Consider the following 19,864-nt stretch of genomic DNA (forward strand, 5'->3'; position numbering starts at 1 on the left):
TGCTCACCATGTCCCCTTCTGCCCCACTCCTTCCCTTTGGTATTAAGAATTAGCAAACCCAGCTATGCCTCACCATGTGAAATTGTCTGTGGTCCTGTTTTCCAGGGAAAGGGCAGTGCAGGGTGAGCAAGAACTGTCTGCCCTCTGTGCTGCCCTCAGCACCGAGACCCCAGTCTGAAGTGAGGTGGGGGCAAGCTGGGCACAGCCCCTCTCCATGCTCAGTGTCAGTCCCGGCCGGGATCTGGGCAGCCCCGGTGGGCAGCTTGGGCAATTTGCCCTTCAGCGTGTGAATGCCCCATTCAGGGCTGTGTGAAATGCATTGGTTCTGGCACATTACAGGACAGCTGGGATCCTTCCCGGGCAGGCAGGCTGCCGGCACAGGCAGGTTTCACACCTGCCAGTGAGCTGTCTGCCCTCACCCGCCCTGCTGGAATGGGGGGCTCCTCCCAGCAGAGAGGGGAGCTGGGCTGGAGATGGAGGCTGCAAGCATGCCAGTGCAGTGGGATCCCCAGAGCAGCCCTGTGAGGGGTTGTGAAAAAGAGGGGACACCAGGATGGCTCTGAAAGATCTTGGGCTCCCAACACATACAATTCACAGCACCCATGGCTATGTCAAGCCCCAAGTTCTGTTTCTTGTGATCCCAGACCCTGGCACCACCACAGCAGCAGCCAGAACCTAGGGACTCCCTTTCCAGCTGCCCTGGGCCCAGGTCCTGCCCCACAGCACCTGCCAGCCCCCATCACCTTGGGCTGTTTTGGGGCAGGCTGTGCCAGAGCCAGCTTCCATGCTGGAAGAGGCAGCTTCCAGGCGGGGGGCTGTGAGTGCAGCTGGGAGCTGAAGGAGGAAACCAGATCCTGGGACTAACGGCCGGCAAAGCCTGGCCCTAGATGAAACCCTAGACCCAGGGAGCAGGCTGGCAGGAGGGGCTGAGACAGCTGCAGCCCTCCTTGCCCACGCTGCCGTCATTGCTGGGCACACAGGGCAAGGGGGGGCAAAGCAGGCATCAGAGAGCAGGGGCTGCAGACCCCCAACTTGTGCTCCCACGGGCTTTGGGGAGACAGAGCCCATAACTCACTTTTATCTGGAGTGCTGGGCCGGCCGGGGCAGGAGGGTGCGGGGGGTCCCCGGTGCGTGGGGCTGGGCCCCAGAGCACTTTCCCAGCCTGGGAGCCCGTGGCAGTTGGGGGATCAGTTTCAGGGTAGTGCTGGTAGCGGAGTTCACGGTGGCTTAGTGCAGCAGTGGCTAATGGGGAACAGATGCAAGGGTGCTTTGTGCTGGAGCAGGCCTGGAGGCACAGGAGTGGGGACATCACTTCCTGCACCTGTGGCACTGTCTCTGTGTCCCCCAGGAGTGATTGCAGGCCCTGAACTGGCTGGGGCAAGGAGGCAGTGAGGAGGCAAACCCTGACCTGCCCTCCAAGCTTAGGTGAGCTATTTGTGCTCCAGGAGCAGCCCAGAAACTGCACCGGGGTGTATTCAAAAAAAATAATTTATCAGGTTGAAATTTCATGTACATAAATATTCATCTCTGTGGCTATGTACAGATGCAGCAGGAGCCTGGCAGCGGTGGGGCTCCTGCCCAGAGACACTTCCACTGAAGCGCTGGCCATAGCCCATCTCCCTGGGCAATGCCATGGGCATCCCAGGCAGTGCCCACATGGAGAGGCTCTAGCTCCTGCTGCCCCACAATACCAGGCAGATCTCAGCCAGGGCTGATGGCTCAGTGCCCAAAAGGAACCCAGGGAGAGGGACACCCTGCCCTGGTGCTGTGGCTCAGGGCCCTGCCCACCCACTGCTCAGCCCAGACAAAGCAGGGACCTTTGGGAACCTGGACCCCCTCCCTGCAAGGGCAGAGGTGGCTTCAGCATCACCCTTCCCTGCCCTCCCTTAAGTCCTCACGCTGGGGTAGGAGAAGAGGTGAGGAGCCAGCGGCAGTGGGTCGTGGGTGAAGACGGAGTCATCAGAGGAGCAGGAGCTGGCAGTGTCCTCGCAGGAGGGCGAGTACTGCTCGAAGGGCATGGAGAGGTCCAGGTACTGCAAGGAGGGATGGTGCCATGACCACCAGTGCTGTCCATGCCCACACTGCCCACCCCTCACCCACCAGACTCCCCTCCTCTCACCTCCTCTGAAACAGCTGCCAGGATCTTGTCCAGCCCCTCCACGAGCTGCTTGAAGGTGGGGCGCTGGGAGGGCACAGCATGCCAGCACTCCCTCATCAGCATGTACCTGGGGACGAGGGAGGGTTAGCAGGGTCTCACCGTGCCCCCTGCCCACCCACCTGGCTGGTACTCACAGCTCGTGGGTGCAGTTGGATGGCCGGTCCATGCGGTGCCCCTCCTTCAGCAGCTTGAACAGCTCCTCCACAGGGATGCCAGGGTATGGGGAACCCCCCAGCGTGAAGATCTCCCACATCAGGATCCCAAAGGACCACCTAGGATCACACATAGCAAAGGGAGGTCAAATACATCCTAGGGCTCTCCCCCAGCCTGGCCCACTGCATCCTGCAGTGCTGTGGGAGCAGGGATGGGAGAGGGCGGATCACCCCTGGGGAATGTGCCCTGCTGTCCCCCATTCTGCTATGGGGGCATGGACAGGCATAACCCCACAGTGCTGCCTTGTCCCACACCAACAGCATCCTCAACCCACACCCACAGAGCCTCGTTCCCCTCAGGACTCACACATCGCTCTGGTGGGTGTAGACACGGTCAAACAGGGCTTCAGGGGCCATCCACTTCACTGGCAGGCGACCCTAGGAGAGCAACCCCTTGCTCAGCTCAGCCCTGACTGGGGTCCCCGTGCCCCTGTCCCAGGAGCCCCACTCACGTTGCTGGTTTTCTTGTAGTAGTCGATGTCGTGAACGTCCCTGGCCAGGCCGAAGTCAGCGATTTTCATCACGCTCTCGGCTGTCACCAGCACGTTGCGGGCAGCCAGGTCCCGGTGGATGCACTGCCAGGGGGAGCATCACCCACAGGGGTCTGAGATGGTGACTCCAGCTCCACATGTCCCCTTCAAACACCGAAATCACTGTTTCCCTCCCACACACCCCCAGCACCTCTGCAGTGGTGGGGCCATCCCGTCACTGGGCTGGTCGCAGTGACAGGCACAGTGGGGGGGCCACATACACTTCCCCAGGAGGTGGGTCAGGCTTTGAGTCCCATATTTTTGGGGAGGTACTGCCTTGAGCTTTGCTGGATGGGGCTAGCAGGTTCTGAACAGCCTATGGGAATTGGCTGGGATCCCTTTCCACAGGGACAGTGGGTTCACCAGGGATACACAGCTCCTCTGTCACCACCATGCCCTCCCTAGCTGCACCCAGCACAAGTAATCCATGCAGCCATACCCGTTTGGACTCCAGGTACTCCATGCCACGGGCCACTTGGTAGACGCAGGAGACCAGATCCTTGAAAGAGAGCTGCTCCTCAGGCATTGCCATGACATCAAAAGCGTAGTCAGGTGTCGGGGGGCGGCGGGCACGGAGGTACTCGCGCAGGTTGCCCTTTGCAGCAAACTCCACAATCACGTACAGTGGTCCTGGGAAGGGTGGCCATGTGCTCAGCCCCTGCCCTGCCTTGTCCCTTCCCAGTTAGCCACTGACCCCAGTGGTCTGCATCCCTGGTCCTGCTCCATGCCCATGCTCTGCCCAAACCCTGCCTGCACAGCCCCCTCACCATCCTGTGTGCAGACTCCCAGGAGGTTGATTATGTTCTTGTGTTTGTCCATGAGCTTCATCATCTCCATCTCGGATATGAGGTCAGCCAGGTCCTTGTCGGTGGCGTTGTCTAGGGAAGGAAGGCTGTGTCACGATGCCAGCTGGGTGGCACCCCTGCCCAGTGCTGATGCCACCTCTGTTCCTGGCACACTGGCACAGGAGCCCTTACCTTTCAGCATTTTGACAGCCACGGTGACGGCTCTGTCTGGCCGGTCTCTGTCTATGCCGTAAGCCTCTGCCCGCACCACCTGGCCAAAGCAGCCTTCCCCCAGGGGCTTCCCCAGCACCAGCCTGGCAGGGACAAGCAGAACCATGAGAGATCACAGGGGTGGCCTTATGGTGGCCAGAGGCCTCCCCATCCACCACCTGCATGCTGCTGTCCCTGGGGCAGCTGGGGAGAGCAGCCCCTGTCCCTGCCCTGCATGGAACCGTACTTGTCCCGGGGGAACTCCCACTTGGCGTCAAGGGGCAGGTCCAGCTCCATGACACCAGCCAGCATTGGGGCACAGCTGGAGGAGAGACGGGTGACCCGCATCAGGGATGTGCTGGACTTCCCGGAGGAGCTGGAATCCAGGGAGAACTGTGGAGAGAGACACAGGTCCTCAGCCATGCATCCCATGCTCCTGAGCCCAACAAAGATGCAACACAAAAGCAAGATCTCACTTGGAGCAATGGGGTGAGGGGGCTGCAGGGGGAAGTGGGAAGGGCAGCCCAAAGGCTGGCAGCAGGGTAAGGTGTGGTGGGCACAAGTGGTGCTCCTGAAGCCCATTGGTCACCAAGGTCCACCCGCATTACTAGGACTCAAGTCTGGTACCCACCTGTCGGATGAGTGGGAATTTGGAGAGTTTGTGGACTGCCATAGGCTCCAGGTGCTGCTTGCTCGACTGAGTCTGCATCCGGCACAGCACCACGATAATAATGGCCATGGCCACGGCCAGTGAGCCCGAGGTGTAGATGATGATGTCTGTGTACTTGGTCTCTGGGGCCTCAGCTTCCCGCACCAGCTCCTCTTCTGCAGGGAGTGAATGAGCTGGCCTGAGGCATGGCCTCTGCGTGCTGGGGATCCCAGAGCCACACCAGGACCCCACCCCTACCTGGCAGGACGGTGAGCCAGGCAGACTGGTAGGAGAGGCCAATAGAGTTCCCTGCCAGGCAGGTGTACTCGCCAGCATCCTCCATGGACACATTGCGCAGGTACAGCACCTCCACCTCAGAGCTGTTGATATCTGCAGTCTGTCAGAGAGGGATGGATGGTCAGTGTCACTCTTCTTCAGGGAGCTCTGTGCACCCCTGTCACCACTTTAGCGTGGGTGTCTGGGACCTGAGTGCTGCCAGCCCTTGTTACCTTGAGCACTTGCACATAGGGAACCCCGTCGGGGCCGTAGTTGCTGCCATTCACTTCAATGTGCTTCAGCCACTGGATGTGGGGCTGGGCATCACTGTAGACCTTGCAGAAGAACTCCACATCGCTGCCCACCAGGGCTGTGGTGTTGGCGGGCAGCCCAGCCTGCAAGATGGGCCTGTGCGGGGACCTCTCTGTGCACAGGGAGCAGAGCAGTGTCACTGACATGGTGGCCCAGAGCACAGGCTCCTTTCTCCCTCCTTCACCCACCATGGAGCCACAGAGAGCCCTTCCCCAGCCCTAAAACAGACCAGTGCAACCCAAGTCTGGTCTCCATCCCATGTCCCTGGGTTGTGAGGGACATGTGAGCTGCATCAGTGGATAGGCCACAAACAGAGGCTCCTGCAACCCCTTCCCTGAGCCCAGCAGGCCTGGGGAAGCCCAGATCAGCACCATGCTGAGGAACCCTCACCCAGCACGTCCAGGAGGTAGCTGTAGCGGATGCTGCCAAACCTGTTTTCCACCAGGCAAGTGTAGTTGCCACGGTCAGAGGGCACCACGCTCTCCATCACCAGGCTCCAGTGCTGGTGCCGGAGCTGCAGAGAGGGAGGTAAGGCAGTGAGGTGAGCTGGGGAAGATGGATGCTGGGAGGGAAGCTGTGCTGGGAGGAGCTGGCCCGTACCCGGATGCCCCCGATGCGGTGCTCCCCTCGGAACTCGCGCCCGTTCTTGAACCAGCGGATGCTGGGGCTGGGGCTGCCTGAGGCCGGGCAGCGGAACTTCACCGTGTTCCCCGCAGGGACTGCATACAGCTTCTTGTCCATCCGGTGTGGGTGAGTCCAGTAAGGAGCTGGGGACATGCAGGATGTTCAGTGGGAGGGGGCCTGTGCAGGGAGCAGGAGGCAGCAATGCCCCATGCCCCTGGTTCTGCCCTCTCCTGTAGTGCCCCGGTGTGGCACTGACCTCTGTGCACATAGACTGACTCCTCATTTCGGTCTCTGTGGGGACTGTCCCCATCACTATCTTCATCATCATCACCTGACGCCAGGGAGTCTGCAAAGGGAAATGTGTTGAGAGGGACATCCCTGCCTGCAGGGCTGGGCGGGCAGTGGCTGCATTGCTGCCCTGGGGGTAGCTGGGTGCTGCCTGAGCTCCTACCGACGACAGAGATGGTGAAGTTGCGCAGGACCTCTCCAGTTCCCCGTGCCCGGCACACGTAGAGCCCCGAGTCCTCGTAGGAGACCTCTGAGATCTCCAGCAGGCTCTGACGGAGATGGATGCGACCCCCCGAGACGAGTGGCCGGGACTCCTTGTACCAGACCACACTGGCACCACTCTGGTTGGCGTCACAGTACAGCTTCAATGTGTTGCCTGGGTCCAGTAGGAGATGTTCGTCTTCTGACTCCAGCAAGGGTCTCTCAAATAGCTCTGGAGAGATGTGGTGAGCACCCACCCCAGTGCTCACCCCTCCCTGACAGCAGGTCCCCTCCATATGCCCATCCTAGTGTGGAGAGCATGTGGTGTGACAGCCCAGAGCCTGGCTCTGCCGCCTCAGAAGCGGGTAAGGGCTGGACTCTGCCCTGCAGCACGGGGACATTGTTTCCCCAATCGCATGTCCCCGTCCAAGGCCACACATGCCACTATCCTTCCACCACTCCCAGTGGCGCAGGGTGCTCCAGCTTGTTCTGCCTTACTGAGAGAGGGCATCAAACCCCTCCAGACACCCATTGTCAGACCTCTACACGCCCCAAGCACAGCTGGGACCCCTACAGCCTGGCTGTCCCTGGCAGTGCCCGGGCTGGCAGTGGAGCCCCAGCTTGCTGATGGCCAGCAGCAGCACGTGCACATGGAGGGCAGAAACAACCTGGCTGCCAGCACAGCAATACCACGGCAGCCCCACTGCCCACGTGCAGGAGCCTGGAGCACACGAGTGTGTCTCCAGCCCAGTGCAAGGCCAGCACAGGAGGGATGTGGGGCAGCTGGTCTGGTCCCCGGGGACACGTCCTTCTCCCGCACCCACCACCGCGAGGCACAGAGTGCCCGCATTTCGCCAGGAGTCACACACAGCAACCACAGCCCACAGCGGTATCGCAACCCCTCTTTGCCACGCGTGTCCAGCGAGCTAGCCAAGCCCCGCAGCACAGGGACAGCCTGGCTGGAGCCACCCTGACCCCTTCAGCGATGGGAACGCTGTGGAAATCCCTGTGCCGTGTCCCCAGCTCCGGCCAGCCCTGCCCTGCAGGCAGAGCGGTGGGGCTGCGTGCCCAGGGCAAGCACCCGCATCCCAGCCCAGCTGGGATGGAGAAAGTATTCAGCAAGCACGAACCAACTCCCGCCGCCCCCCGGGTCCGCTTCGCCCCGCAGCCGTACCTGGCTCCATCGCCCTGCCCCGGGCAGCCGCCGCCAGCAGCAGCCCCGCCACGACCTGCAAGAGGGGCCGCATCTTCCAGGCCCCCCCAGGCGGGGGTCGCACCCTGCGGGACAGGCAGGGTCGGGTGAGCGATCCGGGCGGGCAGTCCCCTCCTCTCCCGAGGCACCGGGGAGAAGCAGTGCGAGGTCCCCAGGTCACCGCGAGGGTGGGTGGGTGGGCATGGACGGGAGGCAGAGCACGGGGGTCCCTGGGCAGGAATGGGAGGAGGCACGGAATGGGAAACACCCCGTTTGGGTGCCGGGAATCCGACCTCTCTGCCCAGCGGCACCCGGTCGGGGCGCTATGGGAGGTTAACCAGGGGCGGGGGACCGCGGGGGATCCCAGGGAGGGGGAGAGTGTCCCGGGACGGGGGGCCCGAATGGTGCGGGGGGCGAGGGTCGCGGTCGGCGCGGTTACCGGCGGTGACGGGCTCCTGCGGCGGAGCCGCCTGCGCTGCGGGCCGGGGCAAAGTCCGGGGACAGCGGGCTCAGCGCCGCCGGGCCCCACACCGTGGCCCCATGGCGGCAGGGCCGGGGACGGCTCCGGCTGCGGGCTCGGGACGGCTCCGGCTGCGGGCAGGGCTGGGGCTCGCTCCGGGCTGGCTCCGGCCCCGCTCTGCCGCCGCCTCGGGGGCGCGGGCACTTTGTAGGGACGCGCTCGGGTTACAGCGGCCCCGCCCGGAGCGCTGGGGAGGCGGGAGGGGGGAACGGGGACCGGCCCCGCTTCTCCGGCATCTCTGCAAACCGACCTGCCGCCGAGCTGCACGGGGGAAGTGGGGGGGAGCACCGGCCTTTCCCCCCCAGCAGCGACAGGCGGCCCCCGGCCCCTCCATCCCGGCTCCGCCGGTGCAGCCTCCCTTCGCGGGTGAGGAGCGCAGGGGGCTGCAAAACACCCGGGGCTGCTCTCCTGTGCTGTCCTCCAGGCAGACCCCACGCGTGGGGAGCAGCAGATGGGACAGGGGGCAAGGCCACCCCCGTTTCCCTCCGATAGCTGGGAGTGGGAGCACTCCAGCCCCAAGCAGGTCGTGGCCCAGGCTGGGCGCTGAGCGTTGCTGGGTGCCCAGCAGCCCACACGCTAATTGTGCCATAATTAGTTCGTAGCTTATCGCTGTCAGTGCCATAAAGTGGCTGTGACCCTCATTAGGAGCCCATAACGGAGTGCCATAAAACGTGGCTAAGGTGCGAGCCAGCGTTGGAGTGGCCTAATCCAGCCCATAAACACTTCGCCCTCACCTTCCCTATGCTGTTGCCTGCACTGGGGCAGGCAGACCCCACCATGCCCGGGCCTTGCTGCTCGTTGGCCCATGCAAGACCCCTGGGCACTGGGGGAAGCCTGTCCTCAGACACTCTGAGTTGGTGTGATCCCAAGGAACAATGTCCCCTGAGCATCCTGCTGCCATCAAGAGGGGTCAGTGTCCCTCAGTACATGGCCAGGATCTGGCCCTAGAGCTTCTCTCCTTTCCTGTATCCCCATCTGCTTTGCCAGCTGCTTTCCAGCAAGCTCTTTCAGGGCTGTGCTGAGCCCCACACACAGTCTTGCCCATGCCTGGTATGGATCTTCAGGCCCTATGAGTGGGGTACACTGTCACTGTCACCCCTCATTTCATAGGGCCACACGGTGAGTCCTGAGCACAGCCTTGTCCATGCTGCTCCACTGTGCCAAACCATCCAGCATGACATGGTTTCACTGAGGTCTGGTAGGTGCTACAGTCTCCCATAGCACCATCCACCCTGTGCTGCTCCCCATCTGGAGTACTGGTGTCCCCTTGGGGTGCAGAGGTGCACAGAGCAGTCCCGGGGGCCAGCAGCCCCCAGCAGCTGTTCATTCCTGCTGACGCGTGAAGCGGACGAGAACATCAATTTCACGGAGCAGCGGCCGCCCCTGCAGAGTTCACAGCGTGCCGGAAGCACAGAAAAATGTTGGGTTCAGCTCAATTCGAACCAAAACCAAATTAAAACCAGAAAGAAAGGGACGTTCCCAGTACTGGGAACACCAGGGAGAGCTGGAACTCCAGGGAGCCTGTGGGAGCCGCAGCCTGGGATGAACATGGAAAGATTCCCTGTATCCCAGGGTTCCCCAGTGCTGAGTGGAAGAAGGGCAAGCAGACCAGTGTGGGCACGTTGCCCAGCGTCACACTGAACATCCCCATTGGGCCAGGACAATGCCAGCACAGGCCAGGGCTTGGTGGGGCTCTGCTGTAGGCGGCTGGGAACTGGTCACCTCCCTGCTGTGGGGCAGTGCTGGGGCTGGGCTGCTGGGGTTGGGCTGCCTGGCTTGATTTATAACAGCAACTGATGGCAAACAAAAAGCCCTTCACAGCAGCCCAGCCCCGCCGCCTGCCACCCGCTGCCGGCAGCACCACAGCGGCCTCTGCCACAGCAGCAGCTCAACAAGGGGGGATTGTGCCAGCACAGCACTCGGTGCTGTGGGTGCTCCCTGCCCCAGCACCCTCCTCTGGTGCCCCCATCTCCCCCAGCTCATGGGCTGCCCCCATCACTGTGGCACAAGCGATGTGTGAGCCGTGGTTACTTAGCTCAGACACAGCGGGGTGCCCAGAGATTTCAGCGTGTTCTCAGAACTCCACAGATGGTGCAGAGGGATCCCTCTTGCCCCGTGTCCCACTGGGAGCGACGACCCCCTGGCCAGACCCTTGGCCTTGCTCACGTGTGCGGGGCCCCGCGGCAGTGAGCACGCACAAGGGGCCGGGCGCCGGCATGCTGGGGCTCCATCCTCCCGCCCCTGCCCCTTCCCCCAGGCAGTAAATCATCCCCACTCTCCTCATGAAAGGCCCATGTATGTGCTGCCGGTGCAGGGAGCCTGCCTGGTGCCAACAATATTGCTCTTGGAAGGCAGCCGGAGCTGCGGGAACACAGCCGCCCCTTGTGCCTGGCCCCAGCACTTGCCGCCACTCCCGCTGTGGTGGCACCTGCGGCCAGCCAGAGCCCGCGCAGCACGGTGGCTCCTGTGGGGGCCGGAGCCTGGGGGGCTCTTTCCTCCTGGAAGTTTCTCTTGGCCTCCCCTGAACGGCTCTTGTTTGGGGCACAGAAGCCCCAGCTCACTGTACTGTGTATGTGCATAGGATCTGAGGCTGAGCAGGCTCATTCCATGTGCTGGGGTGATGTGAACCTTCTGGCACTGAGGGAGTGGGTCAGCCCTGGAGCAATGGGTGAGCCCCAGCACAAGGGCTTCCAGCTCCATCCAGTCCCACTGGCTTCAACATGGTAGCTTCCAGCCCCAGCCACAACCTGCTGCCCTTGTATCAGTGGGGACTCGTTGAGGAAGGCAGGGGGCAAGCTGGAGGGGCAGGCAGCTGCCCCCAGACCGGGCAGGGTGCTCTGCAGGGGCTGGGTCCTGCCCTGGAGGCAAGCAGCCAGGTTCGGGGCAGTACGTCCCACCAGGCCCTGGTCTTGCCTGCCCATCCTTATCTCCGGCTGGGAGGGACCGATGGAGCAACCCAGCTTGGTTAAGGTTTAACCAGGCAGAACTTGGCAAACATAAACCTGCTGCTCCCTCTGGGGAGCCAAGAATGTGGGGCCCAATGCAGGGGCTGCAGGACAGGGACACCAGGAGCCCAGGCTTTGTCTAGCCTCCAGCATGGCATAGGAGCATCCATAGATCTGGGCAGTGAAGGCCCAGCAGGGAAAATACAAGTTGAGGGTGATACAGCAGGAGGGTGGGCAGTGTCATGCCTTATCCTGCTGCAGCCCTGCCACCTCTTCCTGCCCTGGCTGTGTGGGGGAGTGCTGCGGCTGCAGCTGGCACAGGGAATGAGGTGCATGGGGCCAGAAAGTGTCCTGCCCCCCATGGGGACATAGCACACACCATGTGCTGGGTTGGGCACCACAGTGCTGATCTATGGACCAAGAGAGCAGGAGCTTTGCTCACCAGCCCTGTCTCCTGCACAACACTGGGGGGTCAGCCCAGTAAAGCAGCAGCCATGGCAAGGAACTGCGAGACAAGAACGGGGCCACCCCAATCTTCCCAGCTCCTAATTGTAAGCAGGCACCCGGTCCTGACGCCACATCTGCACTTGATTTACTCAATGGAGCCTGCGGGGCCACGAGGGATGGCAGTGGCTGGGGCTGTGGCCAGGACTGAGCTTCTCCTGGCTGAGGCAGGGACCCTGGGAGTGCTTCTGGAGGAGCAACTGGCTCCACAGAGCTGGCTGTGGCCTGGGCAGGGGACTGTGGTGCTGCTGTGGAGGATGTGGCTGGTGGGTGGTTCTGTGCTCCGTCCTGTGCCTGCCAGCCCAGAAGGCGAGGCAGCCAGAGCCCTGGCCCAGGGCAGGGAGGAGCAGAGCTGGGCCAACAGCACCAACACCAGGGCACACCTAGGGAGAAGGGCCATGCTCCATCCTCAGCCTCCCGGCCATGTGGGTGGCTCTGGTCCCACAGGCAGGCTCCAGTCCCCTCCTGTCATGCCTGGGGGTGCCCATGGGTGCTGGTGTCCCTCTGAGAGCAGACCAGCAGCGGGATGGGCAGCCCCCCACAGGGGACAGGGAGAAGGTGGCACTACCAGCTTGCTGCCAAACCCTCCTTACACCAGATAGACACTTCCTCTCACACCGCACCCACCTTCACAGGAAGCAATTACACAATGAAAACTACTCTAAGGGAGTGAAGTATTTGCTGTCTAGCAAGTCTCTTCCAGCTGGATCCTTTTCCTGACAGATTCAGTCCCCGTTCTGCTCAACGGGTGTATACAGGAGGGTAGGGCTTTGCTTATCCAGAGGGATAATGAAACCATTGTGGGCTGGCAAAGGATGTGCGTTCTGGGGCCACCAACAACTCCAAGAATAGTGCTGCAACTTGCTCTAGAGGTCTTGGCTGAAGTAACTGTAGCCTCCTGGGCCAGTTGACTCTTCCCGGACATACTGTTGTGGCGGGAACGGTCCCACAACCGGCACTGCTCCTGGCATCCTGCACATTGAAGGGAGCAAGGAAAGAAAAAAAGGAGACAATGTCACAAATGCTCTGAAATGTGCCAGCTGCAATCACTGCTCAGCAGGCAAGGCTGTCAGCAGAGCAACAGCCCACTGCAGCCAAGGCAACAACTTGCCAGAAAATCTTCCAAGTGAATCCTTGCTCTCTGTGCCTGTGTGTAAACAGACACCTTTAGCATGGCAGAATTAGCTGCGGCAGAGCTCAAGGACTGCTAAAGAGCTCCCATTACAAAGCAAGCATCCTGCCTCTCTGCAGGCTGCAGAAGCTGGAACAGGACTGCACAGCTGAATCCAGAGCAGCATTCTGAAAAGGAGCTGTGTGGCTGCAACAGCTCCGACAGCAGCAGTGTCCTTAAAGAGAACATTAATGTGTGTGCTGGGAGCACCCTCAATGTTACCTCCCTAGAATGGATACTTCCTAGTCACTGATCTACTTGTGCTGTTCAAGAGCTGCAACTTCCCTGGGATGAAAGATGTCTTCCCATCAAGTACTCCCCAGAGCTGAGGGATCAAGAGGCTGTTATTCCATAGACAGGCAACAAGAGATTCCAGTTTTCTTCCTGTCCCTTCTGGGGAATTTGGCTAGGAGCCTGCCCTCCCTTCAGGTAGGATTTCCTAATACCTCTCCCTTCTAAGAAGCTTTCTAACCAACCCAGGCTCATTACTGTGCCTCTTTTAGTGAAGGCTCTTAAATTAAAGATTGGCAGTCTCCAGAACAAGTATTTTTGGTATTAATCATCTGGCAGCATAATTTTTTTCAATTAATAATATATGCAGGGGATGCCATTATTTAACTTGCCAGCTGTAAGAGTGAGTTCAGGAATACAGTCCAGGTTTCTGCAGCGTGCTGACTATGTGCCAAATTTTAAAACAAGCAATCCCAACGGAGATTAGAATTGCAAGCAGATCTCCACTGGGCCAGTCCTTAATTAAATTAAAATCTCAGTTGTTAAGAGAAACTGTGTTTAATAGGTGTCAGGTTCACTGCAAAGGTCTGTGCTGAGCTGAACTGTTAGAAACCAAAAGCAACCGGAGGCACTTCCACCTCGGCAGCACGACTGGGCTGTCTGCAGAGGGAGCTCCTGGAGCAGCGTCAGGACACACAGAGAGAGCCTGCACAGACCCTGCTGTTCTGTTTGGAAGTCAGCTGGAAACACGTGCTCAAAACTGCATTTTAGGTTATATTTAGGCCATCGATTCGAACAGCGAGGCTGGAAACACACTTAGACAAGAACATTACTTACTGATTCTTGTGTTTGAAGCCACTGATGTGAGCCTGGTACTGCTCTATGGAGTTCAGCACTATGTTACATGTGCTGCAGGGGTAGCCCTTCCCAGCTGAAACAGACAGCAATGTTAGCACACACAGCTAGCCAATCCCAGTGCCTGAGTTAGAAACAAGCAAGATACTCAATCACCTGATTTATTAAACAATCCTAAACAAAGACAAATAACAGTCAACAATCTGACCAGGCAGGGAGACCCAGAACCCTCCTACCCCACCACGTACCAGCCAGTCATTGCAAGGGAATCACTGAGCCAAAAAAGCTTTCCTGATCAGAACATGGTTTGTTCATCACTAAAAAACACACATATGTTGCCTACAAACAGCTCACAGTATCAGGCATATTAAACTTTCAGATTTGAACCCCAAACCCCAAAGGCAATAGTGCCTTTCCAACTCCATTTCTCTCCCATATTCCCACTTCTGCTCATCTGGACAACTCAAAACAGAAAATAAGAGATGCTGAATCTGTAAGCTTATAACATTTCAATAAAAAAGGCAGCCAGAGGAGATTACACCCACTGTCCAGCTCCACAATGCAGCATTTTGCTAAGCCTTGCTGAGATGCCAACTGAGAATATTAAGCTCTGTCCTCAAGCAGTTTGGTTACAGTCAGTGGATCAGTTAACTGCCAGGAAAAAAAAAAGTTTCCAACAATAGTGGTACTCGACAGGATCATTGGTTTTGTGTAACATGACAACTCCAGCTGGACTGAAAGTTCAGGAGGTCACAGATACCAAACAGGCAAGCACAGGAGTCTAACAGGGAAAAATTCTGGCAGTTGTCCTCAAGACATTAAGCATTCCTGAATTTTGGGTCACTGGGGAGGGGTTTGGTTGTGACTCTCAAAAGAAAAACTTCTTTAAGCTGAAAGAGGGGATGGACCCCCGTGTGCAGAGCAGTAAATCAAACCAGGGAAGCTCAGTTCTGGATGCAGCAGACACTTTGCCACGTGGCTGCTGCACCTCAGATATTTCAGAATCCCATGGGACACTCGGCTCTCAAAATGGAGCTGGATCTGGGCAGTAAAGGCCAGAGGAGCTGATACAGCCTTCAGGTCTGCTTCCCTGCACCATCAATGTTGAGGTTTCTGTCTTGCAAACCCATCCAACAGGCACATGCACAAAGTTGTCCAAACTCAACCCCAAACCACTTGTCTCCAAAGAACTTTAAGTGGGCAACCACCTCAGTGTTGCATTTGCAAAGAACACATCTTTATCTGCTGCAAGTCAGGTCCCAGCAGAGAGTTTAGGGACAACTGTGGCTGTTGGCACACAGACACAGGCAAAGAGAGCAGGACAAAACATCCCTGACTGCAGCCCATCTCATCTGAGAAGCCCCTGGTTATAGCCCAGGCTCTGAAACCTTTCCTGAAGAGCTGAAGTGCCCTGGAGATGAGACTGTACACATTCCCTTTCTGCTGGCACTTCTTGGGACACATCAATCACACAGTCAAGGGCACTGCCCACCTACCCAGGCAGTGGCACTGCCCACCTACCCAGCTCGCCTGGGCTGGGGCTCCCTGCCCCTGCCAGCGCCTGAGTCACACTCAAGTGGAACCATTCATCAGACCCCACTAATTAGGTGCAGAGCAGATGGGTAACTTGAGATACTGAGCACCTTTTCCATCTCCCACACGGCCACGCAATGTGGGAGAGAACATTACTTGGCTAATTGAGCCTCATTTGTCATAAGTGCTACCGGTATCTAAAGGTGGCCTGCAAAGAATTAGAATAATTAATCTTCTGCTTGTGTGGGTTTTTACGACAGAGAAAGAAGCCCTTGATGAAGATTTTAAGATGATCTGTCTGCTTATTATTTACCTCAAGTATCCAGCAGGTACTAAGACTTCCTGGCCCAACAGAAGCTGCTGGGAGGAACAAAGGAGTTTTCTGTGAGCGCCTAATGCTTTCACTGGACTCAGAGGGCTTTCATCACGTACAAGTGCTCATAAGCAGCAGATCATAAACCAAAAGAGTTTTAACTGTCTGCCTAAAGTTCCTCCTTAATAGCTCTGGGGTTTTTTTTCCACATTCCTGCTTGCTCCAGAGAGAGCTGCATTAGTTCATCAGATGGAAGTGCCCACACAGAGGCAGAAAGGCATTCAGGGAGAAATCTTTCTGGCTTTCATGTGCTTTGAAGCAGCAGGTGCAGTTAAACCTATTCCTTCCATCTCTGGCTAGTCCCCTCAAAGCCGACTTTTAAGCATCAAATGCCACTTTTATCTTTCCATTTTGGATGCAATCACCTAACTAGAAACAGTACTGGCCAAAATCCCAGGATTATCTGCACAGAGAATAAAAAGGACACGTCCCCGATTAAACACCACCGCATAACACAACCCAAAGCCTGTCACGAGCAGCTACAGTCTGAAACATCTGCTGCTGGGGGTTACAACATCAACCAAATCAATCTTAGGGTGTATAATCAAGTTCCTCATCACAAGCAATACTCCCCTGCTCCCTCCACACAGACTCTGTTGTGTCAGACACATTCTGCTTCTCTCCCACCCTGCTCTTCAGCTGGTTATCAGCCTCCCTGTTGAGAACTCACCCATGAAGGATGATGCTGGTGCATCAGGGGTTCGCCCGTAGTGTGCCATCAGCTTGTGTTTGGTCTCCTGCTTTCTGTGCTTCTTGCCTACATAGTGCTGTTTTGCCATAAGGGGGTTGTTGAAAGTGGCATGGCAGAGGCTACAGAACTTGTCCGGGTCAGTAATGTCCTTGTTGTCTTCCTTAGAAGATGCAGTAGAGGTGGGGAGGGCAGCAGGGTGTTTCTGTGGGGGCACCGTTTCTGTAGGGTGAATCCAAACTCCTGGTCAGTCACAGAACTCACAGGTAAAAACTAGTTACTTTATTTCCTCCAAACCCACATTAAAACCAGTAACACATTACATCTAAACCCCAAACCTAGCCAATGTAAAATATCTCAATAAATTAATGATTTTGCTACATCCCCCCTTAATGCTGCAGAATTTAAAGACATGTGGTAACATAACTCAGAGTATGCCAGGAAAACTTTCAGGGTTTAAAAAATCCAACAGATTTGCATATTTCTCCTTAACATAAGCATGACTGTATTCAAGAAATACTGGGTATGAATGAGCTTCCACCTGCTGTTATCATCTCCCAGACAGAACATGGGCACAAGCCCTTGCACAGCAAAGGCATTCTGGAAAGGATTCTGGAAGCACCGTGCAGCCACAGGACGTGAGCCTGAATTCATAAGGAGTCTTGCCTGAGACACAGCAGAAATGGGACTAGGTCTGACACAGTGGATCCACACAGGGAAGCAGCTCTTCTGTGTGCTGGAGAAACCTGCACCCTCTCACTCCAGGGTGCCAAACAGCAGAGTGAGTAACCTGCTAGGGATCAGAGAGCTCCTCTCACCAAAGGCACACACCAGACTGCTCAGTGAACATCCACCTCTTCCTACAGGCTCCTGTCATACCCAAAAGCAAGAGCTCCAAAGAACAAGAAGATCCTGGAGGTGGCTCTGCTGTGCACACATTTTAGCAGTCATGAAGACATACTGGGACAGACATCTGCCTGGAAGATCCCAGGAGTCAGGTGTTGGGTGACTCACAAGTCCCCAGCTTGAATTAGCACAAGCTGCCATCCTCAGGTACATTCCATGGCTGTGTTTTCCTTCTGTCCTGACCAGCTGCAGCCCCCCTGGCCCATGGCTACCCCTACCTGCCCTGGACAGAGGGTGTCACCCCACCCACCAGGCCTTTCTGGCTGCTACAAAGGGATGGGACACACAGGCAGCTGCGTGGGGGCAGACAAGGTCAGAACAAGCACAGACTGATGTGTTCCCAGCTGTATTCTCCCACTCCCCCAGCAATCTGCAGCTCCCGAGTCTGTGAACCTCAGAGGCCACACTGTTGTAGCTGAGCAGCCCTGGGGAATTTGCCATATCAGAGTTTCACCAGTCACTTCAGTCTCTAACATTTAATGGGTATCATACCCTGGAGCAGGTATGAGCAGGCATTTCTACATCTTAACATCACACGCCTGGTCCCTGCATACAGGATGGGTACAATGGCTGCTGCCAGCTGCATTTCCCTAAAACAAAGCAAAAAAAAAAAAAAAACAAAAACCACACAGCCTCTTGCCAATGCCAGCCCACTGAGCAGGCTGGAACAGCCAGGTCTCTGGAGGTGCACTGCTGGCTTACTCTATTTCATGGCAAAGAGCACACACTCTTACAAGAGCTCACACTTGGGGCTCAACAAGCATCTCAAGAGCCCTTTGGGACAACGTGAAGGTCTGGCAGACACTCATACCTTCTGCTTTGGGGGCCTGCTGCTTCATGTTCTTGGCATGAGTCTTGCCCAAGTAGTGAGATGTTGCCACGGCCGGAGAGGAGAAGGTCATGTTGCAGATGGGACAACACTTGTTCCTGTCCTCCCCATTGCTGCCTTCCTGCTTGCTGTCCTGTGCACAGAGAACCACTGAGCTGCTGAGCCTGGGAAGGACCTCTGCAGGCCATCCCATGCAGCCTCCTGGTTTTGAGGAGAAACACTATGGTTTGGGGGTCTAAAAACAGATCATCAAAGACATTTGGCTGTTAAGTCAATGAAGTGTGACTGGGTAGAACTTCCATGATGCAGCATCACCCTCTCCCTCCCTGGAGAGTGCTCTTGCACCAGATTACTGTTTTTAACCTGTTGGCAAACACTCCAGGCAGAGAGGCAGCTCTGGCCTGTCTGGGTTAAGCCTGTGGCTGCCAAAATTGGACCAGGCAGCCTTGTCCCCTGCAAGGTGTGAACTGAGCAGCACAAACATCACTATCAGCTGGGTCATCTGCAACACAACACCAGCTGAGCAGGGAGCAGCAGGCAGCTCTCAGCCTGGCACCACGTGCAAAGGCATCTGCTGTTATCCCCCAGCTCCCTGCAAATGCCAGAGCTGGGGATTACAGCTGAAGCAATCACAAAAGTAGAATCTGTTCCCCAAGGGAGCCACGGGGCAGACAGATGGCTGGATGGAACGTGGGGCCTTTACTGACCCACAGGCTCCAGCATCCAGCTGAGGGAACCTAAATAAGTAAAATACAGAATGCTCTGGGAAGAGAATTCCTGTGGATGGTGAACCCAACGTGCTCTGCATGATATCCAATGATTCTCCTGACAAACTGTTGCTCCTGCTCTTTCTCTGCCATTTCAAGCAAGACTATCAAAAAGAGGAACACACATTTGTTTACATGGGCTCAAAGAGGCTGTCTGAGCAGGGAGGGCAGCAGGAACTGGGACGTGGCCTGGTGAAACACCTGCCACTGAGTTCTCCATTTCCCTCCTTCACTTACAAGGCTGTGCAAGTGCCTTTAGCCCTGCAGGTCCCACAGAGCTGTACTGAGCTCTGGTGGATCCTGCACTCACCGAACACAAGGATGGATCAGGCTGGAAGGGACCACAGCGGCTCACCTGGTCCAACCTCCCTGCTCAGGCAGGGCCATCTCAGAGCACTTTGCACAGGGTTGTATCCAAACGGTTCTGAAATATCCCCAGTAAGAGGAGCTTCACATTTCTGGAATATCCCCATCAGCCGCAGTTCACAGGACTCACCCTCTACATCTTAGGACACTGTGGACATTACTTACAGACATTCATCAGGTCTCTCACCTGCTTCACCTCCAGCTTCATCTTCTTCCCGTGGGCAGCCTCCTCCCCGCCGTGGATGGACAGGTACCGTCTCACCTTGTTGGCGTGTTTCTTGCTCTGGGGAAAGCAGAGAAAGCCCCGCTGGGTGCCTGGCCGAGCGCGGGGCTGGGCTGGGGCTCGGCGGGGGCTCCCCCTTCCCTACCTGGTAGTGAGCCAGCCGCTGAGACTCGGAGATGAGCAGGGCGCTGCACACCTTGCACTGCGCCTCGGTGAAGATGTGTCCGTTCTCCCGGATCAGCCGCTCCACTGAGGGGTGAGAGACACAAAACGGGGGCGTCAGCGGCCCGGTGGCACCCCGCGACGTGCGGGCAGATGCCCGCACTTCGCAGGATCCAACCGGGCTAGAGGGCACCCCGTGGGGCCCGACCACCCGCCCGCTGCCGGTGCCGCCGCCTCACCCGCCTCTTTGCCCACCAGCGGCCCCGCAGCGTCCCCGTTGCTACCGGCCCCGTCCGCCATGGCCGCCGCCGCCGCCTCACGCTGTTCTCGCGAGAAGCCGCCCGCGCGCCCCCT

The 19,864-nt window shown here is 57.7% G+C and overlaps 2 protein-coding genes across 2 annotated transcripts; both read right to left on the reverse strand.

Annotated features, from left to right (window-relative positions):
* Positions 1 to 699: 699 nt before the first annotated feature.
* FGFR4 (fibroblast growth factor receptor 4) lies at positions 700 to 11,478 on the reverse strand. The gene is made up of 18 exons (XM_064387661.1): positions 7,877 to 11,478; positions 7,420 to 7,523; positions 6,208 to 6,477; positions 6,013 to 6,102; positions 5,733 to 5,899; positions 5,523 to 5,646; positions 5,054 to 5,244; positions 4,803 to 4,941; positions 4,527 to 4,720; positions 4,143 to 4,288; positions 3,878 to 3,999; positions 3,668 to 3,778; positions 3,340 to 3,530; positions 2,823 to 2,945; positions 2,678 to 2,748; positions 2,293 to 2,430; positions 2,120 to 2,225; positions 700 to 2,033 (listed from the first exon to the last, which is right to left on the reverse strand). The coding sequence occupies exons 2-18, from the start codon at positions 7,490 to 7,492 to the stop codon at positions 1,887 to 1,889; spliced, it is 2,403 nt and encodes an 800-aa protein (XP_064243731.1). The 5' UTR covers positions 7,493 to 7,523; positions 7,877 to 11,478; the 3' UTR covers positions 700 to 1,886.
* A 585-nt stretch (positions 11,479 to 12,063) lies between these two features.
* On the reverse strand, positions 12,064 to 19,852 carry ZNF346 (zinc finger protein 346). The gene is made up of 7 exons (XM_064387662.1): positions 19,750 to 19,852; positions 19,494 to 19,597; positions 19,313 to 19,408; positions 17,975 to 18,125; positions 16,240 to 16,479; positions 13,646 to 13,739; positions 12,064 to 12,378 (listed from the first exon to the last, which is right to left on the reverse strand). Exons 1-7 carry the CDS (start codon positions 19,808 to 19,810, stop codon positions 12,273 to 12,275), a joined length of 852 nt encoding a protein of 283 aa, XP_064243732.1. The 5' UTR covers positions 19,811 to 19,852; the 3' UTR covers positions 12,064 to 12,272.
* Between the last annotated feature and the right edge of the window lie 12 nt (positions 19,853 to 19,864).

Source organism: Passer domesticus, chromosome 13 (assembly GCF_036417665.1).
Source record: "Passer domesticus isolate bPasDom1 chromosome 13, bPasDom1.hap1, whole genome shotgun sequence".
Classification (NCBI taxonomy): Eukaryota; Metazoa; Chordata; class Aves; order Passeriformes; family Passeridae; genus Passer; species Passer domesticus.